At 44.4% G+C, this 12358-nt stretch overlaps 1 protein-coding gene across 3 annotated transcripts in view; it reads left to right on the plus strand.

Annotated features, from left to right (window-relative positions):
* The window catches only part of NAV2 (neuron navigator 2), a 501690-nt gene that overhangs the window by 213658 nt on the left and 275674 nt on the right, over positions 1 to 12358 (plus strand). For all 3 annotated transcript variants that reach the window (XM_019519466.1, XM_019519468.1, XM_019519467.1), the window contains exon 5: positions 3903 to 4185. In XM_019519466.1, coding sequence (XP_019375011.1) covers positions 3903 to 4185 — 283 coding nt within the window. The remainder of the gene's footprint in view (positions 1 to 3902; positions 4186 to 12358) is intronic.

Consider the following 12358-nt stretch of genomic DNA (forward strand, 5'->3'; position numbering starts at 1 on the left):
GAGGGATGTGGACAACATGGAGAGGGTCCAGAGGAGGGCCACTCGCATGATCAGGAGGCAGCAGGGCAGGCCCTACGAGGAGAGGCTATGGGACCTAAACCTGTTCAGCCTCCACAAGAGAAGGCTGAGGGGGGATCTAGTGGCCTGTTACAAACTGGTCAGAGGGGACCAGCAGGCATTGGGGGAGTCTCTGTTCCCCCGAGCACTGCCAGGAGTGACTAGAAATAACAGTCACAAGGTGGCAGAGGGTAGATTCAGGCTAGACATCAGGAGGTGCTACTTCACTGTCAGGGCAGCTAGGATCTGGAACCAACTTCCAAGCGAAGTGGTGCTGGCTCCTACCCTGGGGGTCTTTAAGAGGAGGCAGATGAACACCTTGCTGGGTTCATTTGACCCCAGTACTTTTTCCTGCCATGGCAGGGGGTTGGACTTGATGATTTGCTTAGGTCCCTTCTGACCCTACAACTAAGAAGGCCTGGATGCAGCTGCCTGCCATATAAAACTTGTGGAAAGGGACATGAGCCTCAGTCTACTATTCCAAGGTCCTTAAATGCATTCTCCATACAGCAGTCCCATTCTCTGCCAGGAAATCAGGATCACACTGTGGACCTGAATATTTGTTCTGGGGTAGGGTTGCAAAGTGTTCCTACATAAATGTATGGCTGGCCTATTCTGATCTTTATTATCTTGTTTTGTTCCTGCTTTGCCAGATACTCTAGGGCATTGTGCATAAATTATGCTCTTTACATAAATTCAAGGGATAGCTCCAAGAATCGGTCTACTTTTTTTTTGCTTGTATTTCTTCAGTCTTTAAGTTCATGTGTAGCAAGGAGGTTTTGCAGTTTTCAAGTGCTGCAATAAAGTTCTGATGTTTCATTTGTGAATGTCCATGTAATCAGAGACCAATGTTACCCCAATAAAATATCCTGCGTGTTTTCTTTCCCCCTGTATCTCTTCCTTGTCAGATGTTTCTTAGCTGCTTGAGTGAACTTTGTGTGGCATTCCCTATTCTCACTAAATCTAGCATACTTTCTGTGTCAAGAAAGAGAGGAGATTGGGCAGCCTTCAAAATTGGAAGTCAAAACAGTGAGAGCAATAAGTAATAGCAGAAACCTCATAGCATGGAAGTTTCCAATCAGGTGGTTGGGATGGTTTCTTTAAAAACTAAATCCTGGTTTCTCCTGAAACCAGATCATCTGGAAGCATTTGTTTCATAAATATAAAAAAATAAACAACTAAAGCTTTTTTTGGTGGCCAAAATGAAAATGAGTGGGTTATGCACTTCTACTCTCATAAATCAATGCACATGTTTAAAATGGCTCATAGGACAGAAGGGGAATTCAAAGAGGAAGTAATTCAGACTGTACTAATTGGCAGAGTGTAGTGAGGTTGAAGTACTCTTTATGTACAAAGTCCAGTGGCAAACCTCCAGGTAAATTACCTCGGTCCATCTTTTAAGATAAGAAAACTAATAGTGCATCTCAAAGGCCTGTTTGAAATAATCTTCATATTCTTAAAGAGCCAGAAACTTCTCACTGTGAAGTCAGAAGGTTTTAATTTTTGCCCTTTCAATTGAATGAAATCAGGACTGCATCCAGTGTCGGTATAATTTTTCCTGTGTCTGCTTTAGATTTTACTTAGGAAAATTATAGGCAATATACAAATATTATCAAAGTACAGAAGAACTTCTCTTTTGTCTTTGTTTTGCTTTTTATTTGCTTTGTTATTTTCAGTAAAGAATTAAAATTGGGTTTCTCTTCTGATAAGAGAGCATGCAACAATAGGCATGCACTCACTCATTCAAAATTGTTTATCACACAGCATGGCTATAATTAAATGATATTTGATGCTTCCCATACTAAGACCCTGTTTTCAGCTGTTTATATGTGTGCTACACTTAACCATTTAGCCTTTCTTCCATGCCATGCAACCGCACCAGGCTGAATTTTTATTTTTGCTTTTGCAGTTAAATTCCTCAAAGACATGAGAATGGAGCAGAGAACCCTGTTGAGAAGCAAAGATTTAGAGAAAGAAAACTCTCACTGTGTAAGGAGTGAAACTGAGATCAGAAGAAGTAGGAGAAAAGGATACATTGTGACTTAATGAAGATCCAACAGCATGAAATTAGGACTAGGAGCCAATAGGGTTGGAAAACAGGGGGAAGATGTCACTGATGTCCAGTTAAGGCAAGGGTGGGCAAAATATGGCCTGCAGGCTGAATCCAGCCTGCCAAGAGATTCTATCCAGCCTGCAGTGGGTCTCTCGGCCCTGCCGAGCCCAGGTGCAGCGGGAAGCATGGGTCGTGGTGTGTGTGGCCGGTTTTGCTATTGAGAGGGCTCAGCTTCCAAGTAGCCCTCTCAATGGTGGCTCCTTCCAGCTACTGCTGCCTGTGTCACTGCCACTGCCTGTGCCACTGCCACTGCTCCTTCCAGCTACCGCTGCCTGTGTCACTGCCACTGCTGGACCTGGCCCATCCACCCTGCACCCACTGCCATGGTTGCTGGACAGAACAGGAGGTGGGTGGGGTCTCCATAGAGACCAGCCCAGGACCCCCATGGGCAGGGTGCACTGGGCTAGGTGGATGGGATGGGACTGCAGGTATGTGGGGAGCACCAGTAGTCTGGAGTGGTGAGATTAGGATTTGCTGTTTATAAGATATTGATTTAGGATCAGAATCCTGTGAAGGGGACTAAGAGGGGCTAGTTGAGAAGAAAGATGACTGTGATGGAGTGATAGGGTAGGATTGGAAAGGTACAGGGCAAAAGGGTTTTCATTTGGGAAGTTAGGTTGGAAAAGTCTATGCTTACTAGAGCAAGCTCCCATCTACCACCAAGGGTAGAACCCATGATTCTGGAGTCTGACCATCCCTCTGTCTCCATGGCATATCTGGAAACCCCACTAAGTATAATAAAAACCTTATTCTCTTCTAGAGCTAGTATGCAAGGATGAAGGCAATTTACTGGTGTCATCAGTTACTCTTAGTTCATATGGTCTATATAGTGCCATAAAATTTCCATCCATATTAAAAAATCACATGGACATTAGAACAATGCCACATGATAGGGATTCTTTTAATACAGGTTACTTTTTTAAAGCAGACTGTATTCAGACTAAATGTGCAGAATGCATTAAATAGCTTTATATTGTTTTCATGATTTTAGTTTAACTTATTTCCATTATGAACACCTAACATATATTTGAATAAGAAATATAATGTGACTCTTTTTAACCCGGATATCCATCAGTCTGGCACTGTCACAAGGCAATAAGGGCCTGATACACACACATCATATACAGCAGTATCATAATGGGTTTGTAAGCGTTTACATTCCTGAATGTCACATAGTCTATTTTGTTTTAATACAATTATGTTAAAAGAATAGGGGGAAATAGTATATGAGCATGTTATTAAAGACTGCATTGCAACTCATACACCAAATGAGGGATGATTTAAAGTTGCACAGAGAGGCCTAATTTTGGCAGCAGTTTCTCATTTTTGACTAGTGGGTTTTGTGATGTTAATGCTGTTCTTAAACCAAGTCTGAATACAGTTGACTGCTAGCAAATTGTTTGCAAGATGATGATATGTCATATTTGTTTTTTACTTTTGCAATTTTTGACTTGAAGGAGTTTTGTGTTAAAGTGTACCCGCTCACCAGATGACTTTCATTGCTAATACATTCACTGCAATCACTTCAAGGGAGAAATAACTAGTTTACTATGTGGTTGATGCCCAATGTTAATCAGCTGTGACGCTAATCAGGTTTGCAGAAAGCCTGTTGTATCCTAAAGGAATTAAGTTCAGGCAGCCTAAAGAAGAGTGTGAGGATGGAAATGAGTCATTGTACTGTAAGAAAAATCTATATCAGTGCTTGATGAGTAACTTTAAATTTGCCTTACAGAAATCAGGAATGGGAATCTAAAGGCCATTTTAGGTCTTTTCTTCAGTCTGTCCCGATACAAGCAGCAGCAGCAGCAGCCACAGAAACAGCATCCGCAGCACCATCCATCCCAGCAACCTTCTGCAGTATCTCAGCAAGCAGGACCTCCATCTCAGTGCCAGATTGGGGTGCAGCAGCAGCATCCACAACCACAGCAGGTGCTGCCTTCACCCCAAACACAGTGCCAACAACCCCAGCAAGCTGCACATCATCAGTTAAAAGCACAACCAGAAATGCAGTCAAGGTGGGATATTTTCTTTAAAGTTTTCCCCTTTAAAGAGATTTCAAAACCAGAGTCAGCCTCTTTCTCCTGCTCTTTTTCAGAGCAGAAGCTAATTAATACCTCAAATTCTCAGGAGGTGAAAGCTGCGTAGCAATCAACTTCACAGCCCTTAAAACTAAAATAGAAGAGAGAATGGTTTGTTTGTAGCAGCAATATTTATTTATGCAGTTTTAAGATTTTGGTACATGGGAATAAGCAGGATTTAGGTTAAGTAAACGTAAGGTTTTATTTCATTTTATTCCTTTCTAATGATAAAGCCTTTAATTAGAGGTACCCATCAAGAAATGGTAGTTATTTATGCAAGACCAAGGATCACGTCCTGAAGGCAAGATGAAGCCATGTTTTAATGTTATGTGCATCTTTACAGGGATTACATAACCATGATGATTTGTATCTTAAAATAAAAATCCCTGCAGAATTTTTCAGCTCAAAACCAGGGTCCATGGAGGAATCTGTCTCAAAGATTGGTGATCGAAACCTTTCACCATTCTTGTTGGTTCAAATCTATGATAGGTTTGTTATTCAAAAGTTGTTAACAACTGATAGATGCTTTATGGTTCATGTGACATGAATTTGGTCTCATTTTAGTTATGAGACTAGTGCCCATATTGCAAAAATAATAAATCCATACTTTGCATCTTTTTGGCAAACCCTGAGTGGGCTACATAGACTGGCTATCCAATAAGCCTTAAAATGGTCACTCCAAATTAGGTGTGAAGCCAGTGATACTATTCCTACTGTACCCATTCCACATATTTTATGTATTGGACTGTTTATCGATTGAAGAAAATAGGACTTCTCGTGGGAGTGAGGTGAAAGGTTTTAGCACTAAAGACATACCTGAGCATCTCTTTTATTTCCTGTCCTACTATATGTGGTCTGTTTTGATTTTCAGGTAACAATAAAAAATGTTTTTAATTTTACGCTGAGTTTCAAAGTAAGTGCTGGTTTGTGGATACGGAACAACCTCAGCACCAGGAATATACATTTGGGCTGTGCAAAGCTTTGGTCACTGATTCACTGGCCGAATCTCTGAATCCAAATCGAATCAGGAGACCCTTTAATCTCCGAATTGATTCAGAGAGATTGGGAAAGATTCGATGATTCAGACATAGACACAGCTTTAAATGTTTTTTCTACATACCTCAAGGTACCAGGCATGGTTCGTGAATGCTGTGCTACTGGGGTGGGATGGAGCATCCCAGAGGAGCGTGGGGGGCTCCCCAGTGTGCTTGGCAGCAGACCCAGAAGTGAACCAGGAGCACTTCTGGGTCTGCTGGGGAGCATGCTGGGGGGCCCCCTGCACCCCCTCCGGCTCGGTGACTGGTGCCTGCTGGGTCTGGGGGGGCACCCAGGGTCCCCCTGTGGCCAATCCCTGAACCAGAGGGCTGCGGGGGTTGGGGGCACGCTCAGTGGTGGACCTGGAAGTGGACAGGAAGTACTTCCAGTCTACTTCTGGGTTCGTTATCAAGCAAAGAAGGGCCCCCCGCGCTCCTGTGGGATGCTCCATCCACCCCAGCATCTCAGTATTCACGAGCCACCTGGTACCTTGAGGTATGTAGAAAAAACATTTAAAGCTGTGTCTATGGCCAAATCACTTATTCTCCAAATCAGCATTGAATCTTCAGATTCGGCAGAATCGAATCGGGATAGTGATCTGAATCAACCAATTGAATCACTGTCCCCGATTTGGGCAGAATTTGAATCAAATATGGCCTGGTTCATACACCCCTAATACGCATTCTTAACCTGAATCTTGCTAGCTGGGACAGTTGTCAGAGCTTTTACAATTTTTTACCTTACAGCAAAAACTGTGCACTTTAATAGATTCAACAAAGCATTGAACAAAGTGATGTTTTCTCTATAATTATATGCAGACAGTATTTTTACAGCCATATGAAATATTCATAAGTTTCTATACAAAATATCTCCTATATAAAAATGTAAGTTGAACATCAAGAATAAATTGCAATGATCCTTTCTTTGTGGCAGAGAAGCACTGAATGTTTTAAACATTGGGTTGGTGATTGCAACATATTCTGGTAATGATCTAGAAACAATAAAAAACAAACTTTGAATTTGAGGATTTCTATAGGAGTAGCATAAATTCACAGATAGTATACATTAGCATTATTAGCTTACTCAGGTTCCACATTGCATATAATAACGGTTTGAAAAAGAAATGAATGATAAAGTTTGATTTTTGCTCTCACAAATATAGGCTCAATGTAGCATACTTTTATGACTTAATTACTGAATATGAAACTAAACACAGACTATAGAAAATGAATCAAGTCTGAGGAGTTCTACCTAGGAATGAAGCTCTTGTTAAATTAATTTAAAAAAAACCCTTGGCTTTCTAAAACCACTGGCTGAGTTCAGGGGCTTTTTTTTACCATTTCTTCTTTGCTCACTCATGTCTTCCACTTTTTCTTTCCCATTGTGCAGTGTGTCACCCAGGGACTCATCTCAAAGCAAAATCATCCGATTCACTCTTGGTCAGAAAAAGACTTCTAGGTTAGCATTTCTTCCTCTTCTGCAAAGCATGGATAACTCTTCTTGCAAGATTTCCAACTGCATGTTTAGAGTTCACCTTTAAAAATATTTACTTTTTTAGTACCTCAGAAGAGCTCAAGCTTAGGGGCTCTCTAAGACTATCCTTTTGTTCCTTTGTTTTTGCTTGACTTTTTATTGAGGTGGATGCCCTTGTCTTTCCTGTTAGCAAAAAATATTGTGGTTTGACAGTTTTTGTGAGACTTTCAATTTAAAAAGGCAAGATGTTTCTAGGGGTTCCCTCCCTGACATACTTACATCAGTAATTTCCATTTCTATACAGTTGAAATGACTAATGTCACACTACATTCTCTGTGGTAATAAGAATTGGAACATATATTCTGCAAGCAGGGTGAGCAGGTCTTCAGCCCTAGATGCTATCATAGAATCACCAGATCACACCCCCACCCTGGGAGTCTGTCAGAGCAGGTGCAACACCTCACTCAGCAATGTCTAGTAGAGGGAGGAGGGGGGGAGTGTAATCTCCCCCTCCCTGCCCCTCCGCCACCCTCCTGCCCCTTCAAGGAGTACTTGCCATGCTGGGCACAGCCCTGCATCCAGTCGCATATCAGTGAATGGTGCATGACAGGCAGCCCCCAGGGAGCTCATGCCATGGGGCTGCTGCACCTGGTGTGCAGTGAGCTTTTTCTCAGCAGCGGCAGCTTGAGTCCACACTGCTATAGCAGTAGACACAGCAGTAGCAGCTGCTGTTTGAATGCAGAGAGCAGGGCCAGGTAAGACTCTGTCCCTCTCCTCCTCCCTACCGCTTTTCAGTGATCTGCATAATCTCCTCCCAACCAGACTTGGACACAGGCTTGGGCGAACTGGGAAGCTGTCCAGGGTCTAGATGGAAAGGGGGCCAGAAAATAGTAATTTTTTTCCTGTTGTCCAATTATTATTATCATTATCTCTCCTGAAAGGGGGCCCAATACTAAAAGTTCACCTGGGGCCACCAGGAGTCTAGGTACATCATGACTTCCAACCCACCCTGGGGTGCTGATGGAGCTTGCTATGCCTCTGCCTGTGCATCAGGTGAGACAAACCATACAGTAGGTATGTTTCGTCATTGCTCCTGGACTTCCCTGTGTCCTCTAGTTGAGAATATCTAATTTTCCTGAAAATGAATAATAGGTATTTCAGTATGTTTCCCCCTGAATCCCAGCTTGACCTACATGCCAGCTCCTCACTGTACCAGTCTAAGGCTCCCTGTCATAATCATCTTAAGTGCCTTTGGCATCAATCATATACTTTCTTGTGATTGATACTGCTCTTTGTATTATTGTGTAATCATGGGTATTTTATTAGGAACTCAGTTGTAGTTCAGCACTAAGTACTGTATTGTCATTTGCCATTGTTTTTCTTACCTTTTACATTGACCACCAAATCTTTCCCCTTTCTATATGTGGAATTAATGCTGAAAAAAACATGAGTTCTGCCTAGAGTCTGGATTCACTTATCCCAGATATTTTAGTTGGTGAATGGAGGGTCTAAGCACCTGAAAAGCTTCCTGTACTTGAGCTTCTGTCTCAAATCACCTTTTAAGCATTGTTGGCTCTCCCTGTTATTCTTGCTTCCTTATTTATTTCCCTCCTAACACCCACTTGATATCTGAAAACCATGTGGTTCTTCTCTAGACATGGTTATGGTCCGTGTTAGTTTACATTTTTGGCTTAGCTGAAGGTACTGAAGAGTGGGTTTTTTTCAAATTTATACCTGGTCTCTGATAGCAAGACTCCAGGATGTCCACCCTGAAACTAGAGTCTTCTAACAAGTGGGCTCCAGATGCTACTAATGCACTTTGTTTTAGTGCTAGAGGCCTGTGATTAAACCAAAATGGATCAGATTGGTCACAATAGGACCAATAATTAGGAGAAATGATTATTTGTATATCTTCTTAAGTGTTCTATTCTTGTGTGTATAGAGAGAAAGAGATATCTATCTATCTAGATAGCTATTGAGATATATGTAGATATATATACTGTTTACATGCATTTTGACTAGCAGATGCAATACTGATTGAGTTTAAAACTTGTTATTTTCTGTTCTAGTTAATGTGTCTTGATAGTCTTATTCACTGAATAATGTTGCTGAATTTATGGATTTCTGGCTTTTTCTCTGCTAGCCAGTTTGGTCCACTACCTTCACACTGCGCTCATCTACACAAGACACTATATCACCTTAGCATAGGTGGGCACAAAGAGTGACACTGACACTACTTCGCCATAGCATAGAGCTATGTCACTTTTGCTCATTGCTACAGTGACATAGCATCTAAAAATAACTTTGTGCCACTGGGACTGTGCAGTACCACGTGCGCAGTTAGGGGTACATTTAGATGCACCCACTATGATTGAAAGTATCATATTTATTTGGTTATAAGGTGACCCTGAATATAAGATGACCTCCCCAATAATTACATTCTATAAATGGAAAATTTATAAATTTGTTTTAATTTTCCAGGTATAGAATCTAATTATTGGAGGTTTGCCTTGAATTTGTTCCCCTCCCACTGCTACAGCAGGAAAAATAAATTGGGGGGGGGGTCAGGTAGCCCCCTTGCCCTCTGCCTACCCCTTAACTTCTTCCCCCTGCAGCCCCTTTTCCCCTGTCCTTACTGTCAGACCCTTCTTTCCCTGAGCACATGGAATTGAGAAGCAAATTTGAAAATACTGACGTTGACGTAAAGATGTGCGCAGTGTGGTCCCCCAAGGCTTGCTCCTTGGACTTGTGCTATTCAATGTCTTCATCAGCAACTTGGATGAGGTCATGGAGAGCACTCTGTCTAAATTCACATATGACAAAAAATTAAACACAGTAGTGGGGAGGGATCAAATCCAGGCAGACGTGGACAGGTTGGAAAAGTGGGCAGAAAAGAATAGGATCCAGTTCAACAAAGACAAGTGCAAAGTGCTGCATATAGGGAGAAATAATCACCAGCACACCTATAGATTAGGGGATGATCTCAGAAGCACAGTAGCAGAAAGGGATCTTGGAGTCATAGCTGACTCCAGGATGAATATGTGACAAAGTAATCAGTAAAGCTAACTGCACTCTATCATGCTGTCAGGGGGGGGTGGGTTCGATTTCATTACTACTCGCCGTAGCCTCCGCCCCTCCTGGTAGGGGACCGTCCCCAAGGTACTCCACCTGGAAATGCTCGTCTGTAGGCTGAGTGCCTCTGGACCGCCTGCCACGACTTTGATGACCTCCTGGTTCAGTGATAATAATCCGGAGCGTGTCAGTCCACAAATGAGATTCCTGGATCCTAGGGGTCCCACGCTGTCGAGGCCTCCTCCGCCCCTACACCCTCGCCCATACCTCCATATGGTTGACCAGCAGTATGCTCAGCACCCCCCCCTTCTTGTCAGGGGATCGTGCCCAGTATCTTTCAACCAGAAAAGAAAAAAAACAACTTAAGGCTAACAGCCAGGGATTTCCCAGAGCCTGGAGGCCGCCGAGACCTTTCGCGGTCCTTCCTGGGTCTTTCCCTGTCCGCTGTGGGCTAGCACCCTTCTTCGGGCTTCGTCTTGAGCAATCAACTGGCTCTGGTACCTGCGGGGTCTTCTTGCCCCTCTCCGTCGCAGTGGGGCACCTTCTCAGCTGCGAGTGCCCCTGTATTAGAAGAAATATGGCTCGCCGGCTCCTGCCGAGCCGAGCTGTCCTCTCTGGCCCCTAAGCGTCAGTCTCGGGGCTGTGTCAGTTCCTTCCCGGACCCCGGGTCCCACTGGGGTCTGCCCTTACCCCAGAAGGTCCTCCCATGCCTCTGAGCTACTCCCGTCCATGCCCGGGCACTCCTGCCGGCATCCGCGCCGCCGCCGCTTGTTTCCGGCTCCTCCCCTCCAGCCGCCTTCGGCGTTTCCTTTATGGTGGCCGGAACTGCCTCGGGGCCCTTCCTCGGGACACACCTGCGGATCATGAGCGTTCCCGCCCTGGCCGTTTGTACCGAGGGGCGTAACATGATTCGGTTAGGGATGGGGCGTGGGGTTTCGGGGGCTGCGGGCTCCTTTCCTCCCCTGCATATCCTGCCCCTCAAAACACCGCCAGGCATTGTTCCTCCCCCTCTTTGTAACTCCTCCTCATTATCCCCTAGTATTTCTTCTCCACAGCTTGACAAAAAATCAGCGACTGCATTCTCCCTTCCTGGCTTATACGCCACCTGGAATTGAAAGGGTTGGAGAGCCAGGGCCCATCGTGTGATGTGTGCATTGTCAGTCTTGGCTGTATTGAGCCATCGCAACGGAGCATGATCCGTGACTAACTTAAATTCCTGTCCCAGGAGGTAGAATCTGAAATAATCTACTCCCCAGCGGATCGCTAAGCATTCCCTTTCAATAGTAGAATACCTTTTTTCATGGTTGTTGAGTCGCCGGCTTGCATAGGCTATCAGTCGTTCTGCTCCCTCTGCTTCTTGGGATAACACCGCTCCCAGGGCGTAAGCTGAGGCGTCTGTCTGTAGTGTGAAATGAAGGTCAAAGTTGGGTGTATGTAGCACTACATCCTGGCACAAGGCTTTTTTTAGATCTCTGAACGCCTTTAACCATTTCTCGTTCCATTCGACGCTGCCTGCTTTGCGCCCTTTCGTGGTTTCAACTAGAGGGTTTGCTATCTCGGCGAACCCAGGGATGAACCTTTGATAATAGCTCGCCAGCCCAAGGAAAGCCTGCATTTGTTTCTTGGTCGTAGGCGCTACATAGTCCCGGATGGCCTTTACCTTATCCATGAGGGGTTTTATGCGGCCTTGTCCAATCAAGAACCCCAGATACTTGGTTTCCTTTTTCCCTACGGCACACTTCTTTGGGTTAGCAGCCAAACCCACCTGCCTTAATTCTCGTAGAATGGCCCGGAGAGCTTTTAAGTGCTGCTCCCAGGTCTCTGTATATATGACAATATCGTCAATGTAGGCCGCAGCGTAGCTCTGATGGGGTGCCAGGACCCAGTCCATTAATCTTTGAAAAGTGGCTGCAGCACCATTCAGGCCGAAAGGCATCCTCTTAAATTCGAACAAACCCCATAGTGTATCAAACACTGTTTTGGGTTGATCCTCTTTTCTTAATGGGATTTGCCAATAGCCCTTAGACAGGTCAAGGGTGGAAATAAACTTTGCCTGTCCTGTGCGCTCTACCAGTTCATTGACCTGAGGCATTGGGAACGCATTGAACTGGGACATGGCATTCAACTTCCTGAAATCCACACATAGCCTTAAGCTCCCATCCGGTTTTTCCACTACTACCAGGGGACTACGCCATGGACTGCGAGAAGGCTCAATAATCCCCTGCTCTAGTATCTTTTCAAGTTCCTCTTTTATGGGCTGGAGTCTATGATAAGGGATCCGGCGCCATCTCTCCCTGGCTATCTGTCCTTCCTGAGTGATAATCCTATGTTCAACTCCGGTCGCCCGTCCAGGCTGCTCGGTGAAGACATCCTTAAACTCTCTATTAACGCCTGCAACTGGGAGAGCTGGTTGCCTTGCAACTGTTTCCCCACAGACATTTGCTCCCAAGGCTTGTCGTTTTCTTTGTCACTACTAGTGGGTGCCCCGGATCCCACCGTCTCGGATTCATGTGAGACTAGCAGGCCCTTA

The sequence above is a fragment of the Gavialis gangeticus genome, unplaced genomic scaffold, assembly GCF_001723915.1.
Source record: "Gavialis gangeticus isolate Ggan-Ray unplaced genomic scaffold, GavGan_comp1, whole genome shotgun sequence".
In the NCBI taxonomy this organism is placed as follows: Eukaryota; Metazoa; Chordata; order Crocodylia; family Gavialidae; genus Gavialis; species Gavialis gangeticus.